General features: G+C 33.0%; 1 protein-coding gene across 1 annotated transcript; it reads left to right on the top strand.

Moving 5' to 3' along the window:
• The first annotated feature begins 473 nt into the window (after nt 1-473).
• On the top strand, nt 474-9670 carry LOC114178071 (cysteine synthase, chloroplastic/chromoplastic-like). Its single transcript, XM_028063767.2, has 10 exons — nt 474-910; nt 1453-1562; nt 2312-2369; nt 3421-3684; nt 5063-5200; nt 5419-5470; nt 5567-5646; nt 8085-8144; nt 8497-8577; nt 9294-9670. Exons 1-10 carry the CDS (start codon nt 683-685, stop codon nt 9384-9386), a joined length of 1164 nt encoding a protein of 387 aa, XP_027919568.1. The 5' UTR covers nt 474-682; the 3' UTR covers nt 9387-9670.
• The last annotated feature ends 4398 nt before the right edge of the window (nt 9671-14068 follow it).

Genomic DNA, 14068 nt, shown 5'->3' with positions numbered 1-14068 from the left:
TAAAGATGTAACAATAATGATTATTAGAATTTTCAAAAACACTTATATTTTTAGGTTTCTTCACCTTTATATTAAGTTAAAATCTATATAAGTAATTATCTGTGATTAGACAATAAGATAACATAATTTAATATTATTAGAGCATGATCACTACATTCTAATTTTTAAATATAAATTAAATTTTACTTCTTCAAAATATTTAAACTGTTGATTTTATTCGGGGTAAAAATTCATATGCTTTTACTCTTTACAATAATATTATTTTTCAGCTATTAAATATTTATATTAGATTGATGGAATTCTTATTAGCTAGAAAAAAATCGAATAACAATTTATCATTATATAGTAAAGTAATAATAAAATTAATGTACAGAGGGTGACAGTGAAGAACTATGGTGATGAAATTACCACAGTAGTTACGTCAAATGTTGAATTGTGTGATTTATAGTTGCTAACATATCATTGGCTCTTTGCACTGCCAACAGACACTGCAATTGCGACCCATCTTCCAATGCGCATTCGTGGGAGCAACTACAAAAGGATACTGTGAAGTGAGTTCGTGCGATTCTGCAGTAACTTGCCATTTTCGTTCGGCAAATCAGTTTCCACTTCACTCATCAAACGTCGTCGTTCTCCAGTTCCCAACCTTCTTTGCGTTGTGAGGTTTCCCCAATCAACAACAATGACCTCTGCTTCCTTCGTCAACTCGTTCACCTGTTCTTCGCGTGCTCCCACTCTCCACCCTTTCACCACTGTCTCCACCGCCACGTCACTCAGGCCCGGCAACGGCCGCTCTTCGAGACCACTCGTCACGAGGATCTCGTCGCCTTCCCTCGTTGTCTGCAAAGCTGTCTCCGTTAAGCCCCAAACTGAAATTGAGGGTCTCAACATTGCTGAAGATGTTACGCAGGTCAGTTTAACTGAATTTGCAAGCCTCTGAATGGGTTGCTGGAAATTTCTCCACCTTTTGTCATTTTCTTTGGGATACACTTGCTTAGATGAGTTGTTTAGATGCTTTTACCGTTGTTCTTAATTGGAATTGGAGGTCTATTTTATCTCTCGTTGGGTCTGTTCGGAGGGTTGGCATTTTTGGAAGAGAAAAATAAGAAGGAAATATTAAATTAGCTTTTGCATGAGCTAAATCTCATGCTCCATGAGATGAAAACCAGATTTTTGATGAAGCTATCAGTCAATAACTTTTACAAATTAGCTGAGGTATAAACTAATTTTTGATATTGAAGAAATGATTTAATTTTTTTTTTCTTTTTCCCATCTCATCAGTGCCTACGAAGAGGTTTCTCAAAACAGACACATAATCTATAAAATATAGGTTACCGAGGAGAAACTTCAATTCTGTTAACGAACTTTAGTTGTTTGATTTCTGTGTGTGAAATAACCTTCAAGGATAAATCTTAATTTTGTTTGGTTCTTTTTTCTGTTGACGTGGCACAGCTCATAGGGAAAACTCCAATGGTTTACCTCAACAATATCGTGAAGGGTTCTGTGGCCAATATTGCTGCAAAGCTTGAGATTATGGAGCCGTGTTGTAGTGTCAAAGACAGGTGAGAACTTGAATTTGATTAGTTGCTTGTTAAACATGTGAGATCTCTAATCGTGAATATCTCTTGACAGCACGAAATAAAGCAGAAATTATTTGGCGTTTTTTGTGTCAAAGGAATGTTAATAAGATGATTTTTTAGGCGTACTCTTTAAAATGTGAGAATTGTATTTACTATTTGGAAGATAAACCAATTATAAAGAGTGTGTTGCTGAAAATGAAAATAAAATATGAAAACAGAAAATGTTTCTTAAACCAAACAAGTCCATAATGTTTCAAGTGACAAAATTAGCTGGTTTTGATTTTGTTATTCATTTCTTTGCTGGATTTTATTCTTTTTGTTGCTATTAGTTGAAGAGGATAGTTTTCAATAAGTATTGGATATCATTAAGTATCTTAAACCAAACAAGTCCATGTTTCAAGTGACAAAATTATCTGGTTTAACTTTGTTATTGATTTCTGTGCTGGTTTTTTATTATTTTTGTTGTTATTTGTTGAAGAGAGCCTTAAGTATTGGATTTCAATATGGATGTACATTTAACTCCTTTAATGGTTCTAGTAAAAGACACTTGATTATGTATCTACTATTTGGTGATAATTTCAGTTATCGTTAGGTATAAACTCAAAATTCATGAGGCTGATGCTGGTGCTTCTATGTGCTTGCATAAGTTATTTGGCCACATAATTTGCTTATTGGAGGTTTATTATTATTATTATTTTTTTCTTTAAGGCTTCCAATTTTTCATCTTGCAGGATTGGTTTTAGCATGATAAATGATGCTGAGCAGAGAGGAGCTATAACACCTGGGAAGGTATAAATGTGTCATAGTTGTGACTTATAATATTTGATTTCACTATAACTCTAGCTGCTTGTCAGACATGGCTAATGCAAACCACTTTAAAAACTTATTCTTTTGGCATTTGCTACTTAGGTATCAAATTTTTATATGATTCATCTTAGCAGTATTGCTCCAAAGTCACACATGTAATGCCTTATCAAGCATTAACTGAAGCTAAAAATAATTTTTTGGAAGTAACTATAAATTTTTAAAAATAGTATCTGACATAATTGACGTATATGGTGTATTATATCTCTATACTCCTGTGCTTCACCACTCTGCTACACCTTCCTGGTTGACTATAAATAAAACTAACTGTGCACCTTGTCAATGACTTTTTTATATTCAAACCAAAAAGTCGAACTTGTCCATAAGAACTTATAGGGGAGAAACATACAAGGAAAAAAAATGAAATGATCATTTTCGTAAGTTAAAATTAGTTTATGCATAAGCTAGTTTGTAAAAGATCTCTCATATTGTTCTTTAATCATATATGTTTCTACTTGTCCACAAGTTAATTTTAATTTATGAAGAAGTTTCACTTCATTTTCTTCTTCTTATTTGTCTATTCTAGGAGTCTTTATAGTGATGTTTGTCCAAATCCTTCGTCAAGAAATTATACTAACATACTTTGGTGTATGTTATGCTTTTATAATGTGACTTATGAGCGAATTTTTAAAATGTTGAGACTTTATATGGCCTAATGGTTTTAATGCGTTCATTATACAATTTTTTCTATTATCAAAATGACACTTTACACAACTTTGTGGGAATATTTACTGCTTTGACAATTCTAGAACTACAACTTAGTATGCACATTTTGTCAAGTCAAACATTTTTCTTACACGGTAGCAATGAGGCAGTGTTGTTTCCTTTACATTTATGCTGTACTATGGTCTACAAAGGAGCTAGATGACATTTTTTTTGTGATTTAATTTATTGTCATATTAGCTGTGGCTATATAATTTTGATGTTGCTTGATTATTTTTTGTCTGAGTTAACTTGCTTCTCATGTGCATTTCAGAGTATATTGGTGGAACCTACCAGTGGGAACACAGGAATTGGTCTCGCCTTTATAGCAGCTTCAAGAGGATATAAACTCATTTTGACAATGCCTGCTTCAATGAGTTTAGAAAGACGAGTTCTTTTGAAAGCATTTGGTGCTGAGCTCGTTTTGACTGATGCAGCAAAGGGCATGAATGGTGCAGTTCAAAAGGCTGAAGAAATTTTGAAAAATACCCCCAACGCATACATGCTTCAACAATTTGATAATCCTTCAAATCCTAAGGTAAATTATAACAGCTTATTCTATGTTTAAGTCCATGAATCCTGTGTTCCTGGAAATAGGATTCTATATAGGGTGCACCATTAGCTCCAGCGTCAGAGTTAGAACTGTATGTTGTACAGTCGTACAAAGATTTGGTAATTGATAAGTCTTTTACTTATCTTTGGTTGGAAGCCTTATTTAAAGCTTCAATCATGAAGTCCTGGTTAATGGAAATGCAAAAGCAAATTTTTCGTTGAAGATAAATGCATTTTTCTCCAGCTACAGGCACCAAATAACTATCCCACCAGTTGCCTTTCCACCACATTTTGACCTCAGTCCTCCATTTTCTTATCAAGCCCATGAACATAATTAAAAGAAAATATTCATTCCTCTGTCTGAGTATGAGAGCATAACGAAGTTTCCCCAGAGATACTAATGAGCCTACTCCAACTCCAGTGCCCTTATGTTTCTATCAGCTGTACAATGTATTAGAATGTCCATAGCCATTTATGAAGTGTTGTGGCCGTTACACAGACAGACGACTATCCAGAGATAAAATGTTGCTTGGTTTGTGCAAGCTGCAAAAAATCATTATTGTTGATTACAGTAAGAACTGTTCTTCCACTGAAAACTTAATTTTAGAACCCGAGCGGGCAGCAATGAGGATCTCATCAATCTTGTTAGTGTTATTTATAGTAGGAACTGTTTTCCATAATGAATTATATTACCATAGAAACCAAGCTGGCAGCAATGAGGATTTAATCAAACCCACTCTTGGGTTACTTTCTCCCATGGGATGATGTCCTTGGTAATGTTACTTGCAATAAACCGTTTCAAATTACTTCCACAAGTACTTATTGTTGGGAAAAGCTTAATTTTATTTCAAACACTATTTCACTTGGCTTTACAAACTAGTTGTCTGTCTACAATCATTTTTACTGTTGATTGATGGTATTTAGTTGAGATAAAAGATGACATGAGATTATTATTTTTTAATTCTTAGCTTCTCTGTCTTTTCTGCTTGTGGTCTTTTAGAGGAGCTTCTTTTGTAATGTGCAAAGGAGCTGCTTTTTCCTTTCCTGTGGTCTTTCTCCTCAATTTATTTTTCTGTGGGTTTTCAGCAAAACTTTATCATGACACATGAAACTCACAAGATTGAAGTTAGTTACAGGGTTCTCTAAAAGTAACAAAGTCATGTAGCCCAGTTGAACCTTTTTTATTTATTTTTTAATTTTGGCTCCTAAGGCCCTGTTTCCTAAAATTGCTACAGAAAAGAGAAGAAGTTGGGAAAGTGTTCAAATTGAGAGACAATATAACCAACTTGATCGAAATGTCCTACAGATTTAGGGTGATGTGCTGCCAAATGATCTGATATGCAAACTTTGATTCAACTATACAGGTTCATTTTGAGACAACTGGTCCAGAGATATGGGAAGATACAAGAGGAAAGATAGATATTTTAGTTGCAGGAATTGGAACTGGCGGAACTGTTTCTGGAGTTGGTCGATTCTTAAAACAAAAAAACCCAAAAATACAGGTACATCTTTGTCAATGGCATTGCCTAACCCAAATGTACCTAATATTATCAATGAATATAATGACGGAAAGGAATGTTCCATGCATAAAATACTAGGTGTAGGTGTATATCAATCTATGCACTCCATTCACTGCTCATGTCTTATCATCTGAAGTATATTTCTTGTAGAAAAGCTTTCTTTGTTGGGTCCTGTTAAGCTTTTTTTCATTATGTATCAGGTTATTGGTGTAGAGCCTCTGGAAAGCAACATACTTTCAGGAGGAAAGCCAGGTACAAAACCGGAAAAAAGTTTCTACAGATTCCAAATCCACTATTTTAATTTTAATTTAAGAAGTTGTATCTTTGCTGTTTTCTGCTGAACTACAGGACCTCACAAAATTCAGGGTATCGGAGCTGGTTTTGTGCCCGGGAATTTGGATCAAGATGTGCTTGATGAAGTTATAGCGGTCTGTTCTTACACTTTCCAGTTGTCTATTACCATTTATGTTATAATCTAATGAGTTTCTTTGTTTCCTAAACTGAGTGTTTTAAAATTTGGTACTAATTATTTTCAAAAGCAGAATTCGTTGGATTTTGAAATTTGAATCATAGTGTTTGATTCTGTTGCATGTAATTCTTCTGACAAACATGAATGCATTATTTGCACAACAAATACTTCTTGTCTACCAAGCATTTGCAAAAAAAACTAGACGAGTTGTACTTACAAATATCTACGGGTAAAACAAGATGGATACTTTTAATTACCAACTTCTTAATAGATAGGGTACGGGTATCACAATATCCTTAGGATACCTGCCATATATGTATATATATATATATATATATATATATATATATATATATATATATATGTGTGTGTGTGTGTGTGTGTGTGTGTGTGTGTGTGTGTGTGTGTGTGTGTGTGTGTTTGTGTATATGTGTGTGTGTGTTTGTGTATATAATTTACATTTTACATCAGCTTCTAAAATCTACTTTTGTAATATTTAATTCCAAATTTAACAATAATGCCTTTATATCAATTGTTAATGATTTTTATTTAGGTACTTCTTTACAATTTAGTTGTTTTCTAAGATATGAATTTTATTTAAATTTATAACTTGTAGTGCAACTTATTTGAATTTGTTTTTTGAAAGGACTACTTTTACTTTTACTAATAATGTATGATGCAATTTTATTTGGACTACTTTAGGATAATTTTTTGAGTTTATACTTTAAAGAATAAGATTTAAATAATTTAATAAAAAATGTACAAAACAAATATACAAAATTAAGAAGCATCCATGGATATCTTATAGGATAAAATAATTTGCAAATAATTTTGAGGCAAGTATCCAATGGGTAACGTGGCAAAAAGTTTTCAGATAGAACGGGTACTACCCTTGTCACTTGATCTTGTTGTCATCTCCACTCTAATTATTTGAATATTGGTGTTAACCTGAACGAAAATGTTGTTGCTATCTTAACTCAATGTCCCCCATCTAGTGCCAAGTAGGTACTCAGTGTCATAATATTGTTGTATTTCCTATGATCATCTTTGCTTATCATGCAATGATCACAGGTGACAATTCTGGTCGAATAAATGTAATGAAACGTTTAGTCTCCCTTTCTAATTTTCCTTGTCTATTTCCTTGAAAATTTCAGTTCCTACTTAACCTTGTACAAAACTAGGTCCATCTTTGTTAAAAAGGGCAAAGGGATATTTATTGATATATTTTTGGTCATTGTACCAAAATGGGAAATAACGTCTGAAGATTGGCTCACTAAAATCTTTTCTAATGGTTCTTGAACCGTCTGGAGTAGACTATACCAGACAGTTGAGTAGATGATATGCAACTTCTACCATATGTAGTGGATAGTCTCAATACACTATCTATCTAGTCTCTTAGCATTTACTAAGACTTGAACCATCTGGAGAAACTGTTTAAGTGACTTTCCTGTCCACTAATGGGAAATACTGTTCACATGTTTTCCTCATTAGTTTAGAAAGTGTTTCACGTGAGTTAGTAATAACAGTATTGTATAAATAGGAACTTTATATCATCAGTTGTGTTGTGATTACGTTTGAGTTGTGCCTGATTGAGAGTTTGACTGAGAGTTTACTGCGAGAGAAAAAATACAAGTTGTAATCTGTAATTATAGTGATTATGTTGTGGACGGAGATTGAAGTTCGTGGACCCTTCAATTGAACCACATTTGTGATTCTTTCTTCTTCTTCTTTCGCTTACCTTCTACCTACTATGCTTGCGGGTTTCTGTTATCATAGAATGTTTGTGTGGTAGATGCATCTGTAGTGGGTTTGTTTGAGTTATTCCACAACTTAATGTTTAATACATTGTTGGTAACTTAGGTGTTTCCTTCTGATTTAGCACATGCATACTTGTAGTATTTAGTTGAATTATTCACATATATTAATTGTCATCTGTTACTGAAGTTTTAAGAACCTGATTTGTTGACTGTTTCATGGCAAGCTATATTGATATTCACAGTTGGGTTGTGAACATGTTATACTGCTATACACTGCACATATTAGAAAATAGAGATTATCTTTCATCCTGGACAGGAATGAATTATGCAAAATTGGTTACCAAGAAACAGAGAGTTTATCTTTCATGGGCATTTGGGTTCTAGACTTGCTTTATCTCTGTAAGCATTTGCTTACTCTACTGTCAATAACGAACATTTTTTTATAGACTGGCTTCTTGTTAATTCAGGTGATTGATTCTCTTTCTTAATTCTGGACTGGTATTTCCACATTTAGAGCTCTGTTCAATTGGTCAAATTTGTCTGCATGTGATATGGGAACGACCTGACCTGGATAGATACTGAATGTCATGATTTTCTTGATCTGTATTGTAATTAATATCCTCTTTTGTGAATTTTGTAGATATCAAGTGATGAATCAGTTGAAACTGCAAAACAATTAGCACTCCAGGAAGGCTTGCTGGTTAGTCCTTCATATTTTTCAACCCTTTGTGTATTTTAAGTTTCTTAATGTGTTTTGGTGTGCATGTCCTGTGCACTTACACACAACGAGACATGCCTGAGTTGGTTGAAACAATCATGCACAAGATCATGTTATTGAGTACACTCACCGTATTAAACGTTAGTTATATTCAAGAATGATACTTACCAAACCCTGTTGTATAGAGCATAAGAACATGTGTCTTATTTAGCCTGCACTTTTGGAGTTAATTTTCTTCAAATCTTGTCACACCTCAATTCTGATATCAATGTAAAGCTCATATGTGTTTGCTTTATACTTTGCCTCTTACATGCTAATTTCAATTGGAGAACAGGTGGGAATTTCTTCTGGAGCTGCTGCCGCAGCTGCATTGAAGGTTGGAAAGAGGCCTGAGAATGCAGGAAAACTTATCGGGGTATGCATATTTCCTACCAAAAAGATCAAAATCTATACATAGTTTGTATAAGGAATTTACTCAATCTAGAGAAGGATCTTTGCTGAATTTACAAAAGCATCATGCAGATAGAGTTCTCATTTTACCAATCTGATCATATTATGTTTTTTTCTTAACAACCTAACCTTCGAGATAAGATCTAGATTTTGGTTCTTGAGGACAAGTTTGTATTGTAGGACATGTTCACTAGTATACGATGTTATATAAGTATCCTGTTGCTTGCATTGTAGGACACTATAATTCGTATCCATTTAGCTTATACATGGTTGTCTTGTCGTATTTGCTCATCCTTATGCATACATGGTTATACATTGATTTTTCTGTGGTGTGTTCAGTGTGAATCCACCTAGTATTCAGGCTTAAAAGGCTGCAAAGGCTTTTCATTGTTTATTATGTACTTTTTCCGCTATATTGTGGGTTAAGTTTCTTTTCCCTTTCCTTTCTTTTATGGTTGCACAACTGGCCTGAATTATATAATTTAAAATAATTATTGAGGAATGGATGGTTTTTTGGTACGTAGCCAGAAAGAGATTCACTTACATCCGCATTTTTTCTTTTCTATTTGTTTAAATATTTCTCGTTTGTTGTTTTCTGCCCACTTTATCTTTTTCCCCTCTTAACGCTGCATATGATATTGAAATTTCAGTATTAAGTTACTCTAATTCTATTGCTTGCAGGTTGTCTTCCCAAGCTTTGGTGAAAGATATTTGTCTACTGTTCTTTTCCAGTCAATTCGAGAAGAATGTGAGAAAATGCAACCTGAGCCATGAATCGACTTTGCCTGTTAATGTTTCTTACACATTTTCTTCGAGTATCTGTATTACATGCCATACAATGTCGATGTTTCTTATTTTTTACCTTAAGAAATTAGATAAATTTATACAGGTCATTGATTTGACTTACAGCACATATTAATGACCCTTGATTGAATAAGAGTTTATTTTCTTCTCTCTTTGGGATAAAACTTTCAGATGTAGTAGGAATTATTTGTTTTCCTCCTTTTCATGTATGACAGCTTCGCTTTTATAAAACAATTGGTGAAATTGTTTATCTATTGCTTTTTGTGCATCTTTCCTAAGGGCTCTCACTCGTCTATTTTTTACCGGTAAAAGAAAGGTTAAATTACTGTAATCAATACATTATTTGAACTTGTATTTGTTTTAGAGGTGGTTCTATCTGTCTATTTATTGTAGAAAATTAACTGTTTTGAGTCATTTGACAGTTTGCACCAAGGATTGCTATAAAGGTGAAATATGAAAAATCCCTGAAAAGAAATACTTGAGAAGACCTATATGTTATATGTTGAGTTTGGATATGATAATTTGGAAGAGTAATTCATTTATTTGATGAGTTTAAAATTTTTCACACTAAAATGACTTATTTGAATAAAATAAATAGAAAGAAAATGAAATTTAAGAAATTTTGGAAGGTATTTCAAATGAATAAAATAGAAGAATTTCAAATTCCTTTAGAAATTTGAGTCTTCTAATCTTTATAAAAAAATCAATTAGATCTATAGTTTTTATTTGGTTCAATTTAGTCTTCTAATTTTTTAAAATGATTCAATTTGGTTATTTTGGTTAAATTGAGGATAGATTTTTGTTAAAATTAATATATCAAATCACTTTATTTCAAAAGTCCAAATATTCAAACTAATTTTATTTTGTAGGTGAAGTGATTTGATGTATAAATTATAAAGAAATTTTAACACCAATCTAATGAAAAGGACCTAATTCAATCATTTTAAAGAATTAGAGAACTAAATTGAATCAAAGAAAAATGAGGATCTAATTGAATTTTTTATGAAAATTAGAGGATCAAAATAAGATTTTAACTTAGAAAAAAAATTGAAATTTCATTCATTTTCACTCCACTCACGAAGGTCGAGCTGAGTGGGGTAGATTGAAGGCTCAATTGAGTTGACTTAGGCCGAAAACTCAGTGGAGTCAATTTCGACTAAAGAATCAACAAACTCAACTTAAGCGAAGAGTCGAATCAATTCAAATCGGATCACAGTTCAAGAAGAATTAGCTCGAGCTAAAGGTTGAGATGTGTCGACATGAGACAAAGGTTGAGACAAGTCAGTCGGATTAAAGGTTTAGATGAGGAAAAAGGTCGAGATGAGTCAGATCAAGTCAAAGATCGAGATGAGTCGATCGAGGATGAAGGTCGTGTCGAGTTTGATCGGGTTGAAGGTTGAGTCGGGTCGAAGGTCTAGGTTGAAGGTCAAGTTAAGTTGGTTGGGTTAAAAGGTTTAACCGAGTTGACTCAAATCGAAGTTTGTGTCGAGTCGACCTAAGTTGAAGGTTGTGCCGAGTTGGCCCAAGCCAAATGTTGATTCGAGTCAGCCTAGGCCGAAGGTCAAGTCTAGTCGATTTTGTTGAAGGTAGATGATGAAGGATCATCTCAGATTTAGGGTGAATACGAGTCTCGAACGAATGGGTATGAACCCAAGAACGAAATGAGGGGAAAATAGAGGACACCGATTTGAGGAATTGCAGAATGGGAGGAAACCACGCTACTTTGAGGAGATTCCAAGATAAGTGAAGAAGATACACCACATTGAATCAGAGATTCAAAGATAAGGATCAGTGGTTCGAAGGAGAACCTCGAGACTTGAGAGAAAAACTCAAAATTTCAAATACTCAAATCTCTATACAAATGTGTCTCATAAGGGCTTATATATTATGGGCCAAAACACATAAAGGCCCAACACGACTAAAGGTCCGATAAAGTCCAAACATAAACATTATAAAAATTACAAAAAGAGTTCTTATTATATGATCCGAAGCTAACCCAAGATCTCTTTGAAGGTCCTGGGCATGATTCCATCAAATGCTTTGAAATTCCTGTGACGACCCTAGCCATGCCTCCATTAATAGAGTCGTGTTGGCCTAGACTGAAGGTCGAGCCAAGTCGGGTCGGGCCGAAAGTCAACCGAGTCAGTTCGGTTCGAACGTTGAGTTAAGTAGCCTCAGGCCGAAGGTTGAGCGGAGTCAGCTCGGTCCGAAGGTCATGGGGACTCAGACCAGGTTGAATGTCGAGCCAAATTGGGCCCATATCAAAGGTCGACATGAGTTGGGTCCGGGTCGAAGGTCAAACCATTTCGATCCAACCAATGCTTAAGCCGAGTTGGCTTGGGCAAAGAGTCGAGACAAGTTGGAGTAGGTCGAAGGTTGAGTTGAGTCGACCTTAGTTGAAGGTCGAGTCGAGTTAACTTGGACTAAAGGTTGAGCTAAGTCAACTTAGACCGATGGACAAAGATAAGTTATCAAAAATATCTTTAAAATAGAATTTTGTCTTAAAAGAGAAATTAAATTATTTTATCGAAGTAAGAAAATTGAAATCTAAAATATTTCAGTTACTCTATCCAAACAAACTATTTAAAAAATAAAAATAATTCAATTTTAAATAATTCAAATATCATGTATTTCAATTTTTTGAATTTGTTAAAATCTCTTATCCAAACACAAACACAACGATAAAGTTAAGAATAGTAGTTTAAAATTTAATTCAGAATTTTGGGTTCAGAGTTTTCAAATATGGGAATACTAATCGAAGGGGATGAGAATACTTATCCTGATAAATGAAAATACTTTGTGTAAACCTATAGGGTAATTTAATCTAAAACAAACTCACCTTGTTAGAACAAATACGTTTTCTAGTCGTGTCACTCGTATAAGGTAGTTCAATCACCAAGTTCACAAAATAAAGGACACTAGTTCTTCTTGCACCTCTATACTTTTCTTCTGCACCCCATACATTTAATAAGTTCCTATTTTATCCTTTTATCCTTTCCAAACTGTATAATCCGGAAGTCAAAAGGATTTTCATGATTATATAATTTTAAAAAAGCTTTTGGATAATACTATCCGAATGTTATTTTAAAATAAAGACATCCAGTTGAAGAGAGCTTGACGTGTTGAATGGTGCAAAGTTTGAAGGAGTTCCAATTCTTGAAGGGGAGGGTGAAAGACAAAAAAGATTGATAAAAGAGGAGTGGACCGAACGAAGACTATGACCTAAATAACACTTATGCTCAGTTGTGGAAGGTCAATCAATATTTTGGAGTGTCAAAATTTTGGTTTAATTATTCTTTAGATTCATTTTTTGTCTAAAAATATCAAGTTGATCATCTATTTGTTTTTAGTCTCAATTTGATATTGATTTTTTAAAAATTAATGTAATTTGGTTATTTTTGTTAGCTTTCTTGAAGAGTTGTAAAGATTTCTCATCAAAATTAACATTAGGATTATGTTAATTACACAAAGAAAACAAATCATCCTTATTCACAACTTGAATTTTGATGAAAAAACCTTAATATGATAAAAAAAATTAACGAAAAAGAACAAAATTGCATCTTTTTTAAAAAAATTAAGATCAAATCAAGACTAAAAAAACTAGAAAACCAACTTAATATTTTTGAAAAAAATAGAAATCAATAGAGTAATATCCAATTTTTTTATATACACTAGTAAAAACATTGTATTTACTTTTTTTATGATAATAAAAAATAAAAGATATATAATTATTGTTATTATTATAATTATAAAATTAAATACAACTAATTTTTATAATTTTTCTATAATTAATTTTTATTTATATTGATTAAGTTTGAAAATAAGTCAAATAAAAAATTGATTAAATTAAACAAATAATCACTTAAAAATAATATTAATAAAATAATTATTTTAATTTTAAAAAATATTTAAAAAGTAAAATTAAAAATGTGAACAACAAAAAAAAGATTTTTCTTTTATATATAGATATAAATGTATAAAAAATAAAAATATTGAATATAAAAATATTAAATTTTTAAAGAAATACATTTAAAATTATATATTAAAATATATAAATATAAAAAATTTTGGAAAACCATGTCCTTTGTCAATTGGAAGGTCCGCCGGTGCTACGCTAAGGTAGGGACCACCAGAAGGAACAACGCAAGCCCACGGTTGTCACCCTTCGTTAAAGCCGCATCATAGTATAGCTTAATCCTTAAGATTTTTTGGCTTAGGAAATCCAGAAATCACAGATTATGATTTATGTGTCTTATACAGTGTCTAATCATTGTCTAGTTTAGTGATGACTTAATCTCATCTGATCATTCTTTATCCATTCTTTGCATAAATGTGTCCTATTTATTTCTTTGGCTAAACTGGAACTGTTCCTGCAGAGAACAAACAAGATAAGTTAGATACAAGTGTCACCTTACTCATGTAGTCCGCTATCTCCTCAGTTGGTCTCTTCTCGGTTGGTATATGTCGGTTTGGACACAGGAGGGGTTACTTGCAGAAGGGACTCCGAAGCTCAAGTGAGTCAAAATTCTCAAAAGGTCAAATCAATGATTAATGAATGCGTACCTTTAATTATTGGGGTCCACGTGTATTTATAGAATATTAATCATGTTTGGTTATGCCATGGGCTGAGCCCTGACTTGGGCTTTAGTTTG

Source organism: Vigna unguiculata, chromosome 3 (genome assembly GCF_037176805.1).
Source record: "Vigna unguiculata cultivar grain cowpea cultivar isolate G323 ecotype 2 chromosome 3, ASM3717680v1, whole genome shotgun sequence".
In the NCBI taxonomy this organism is placed as follows: Eukaryota; Viridiplantae; Streptophyta; class Magnoliopsida; order Fabales; family Fabaceae; genus Vigna; species Vigna unguiculata.
The sequence above is the reverse complement of the archived record's forward strand: the minus strand, read 5'-3'. Positions and strand labels throughout refer to the sequence as shown.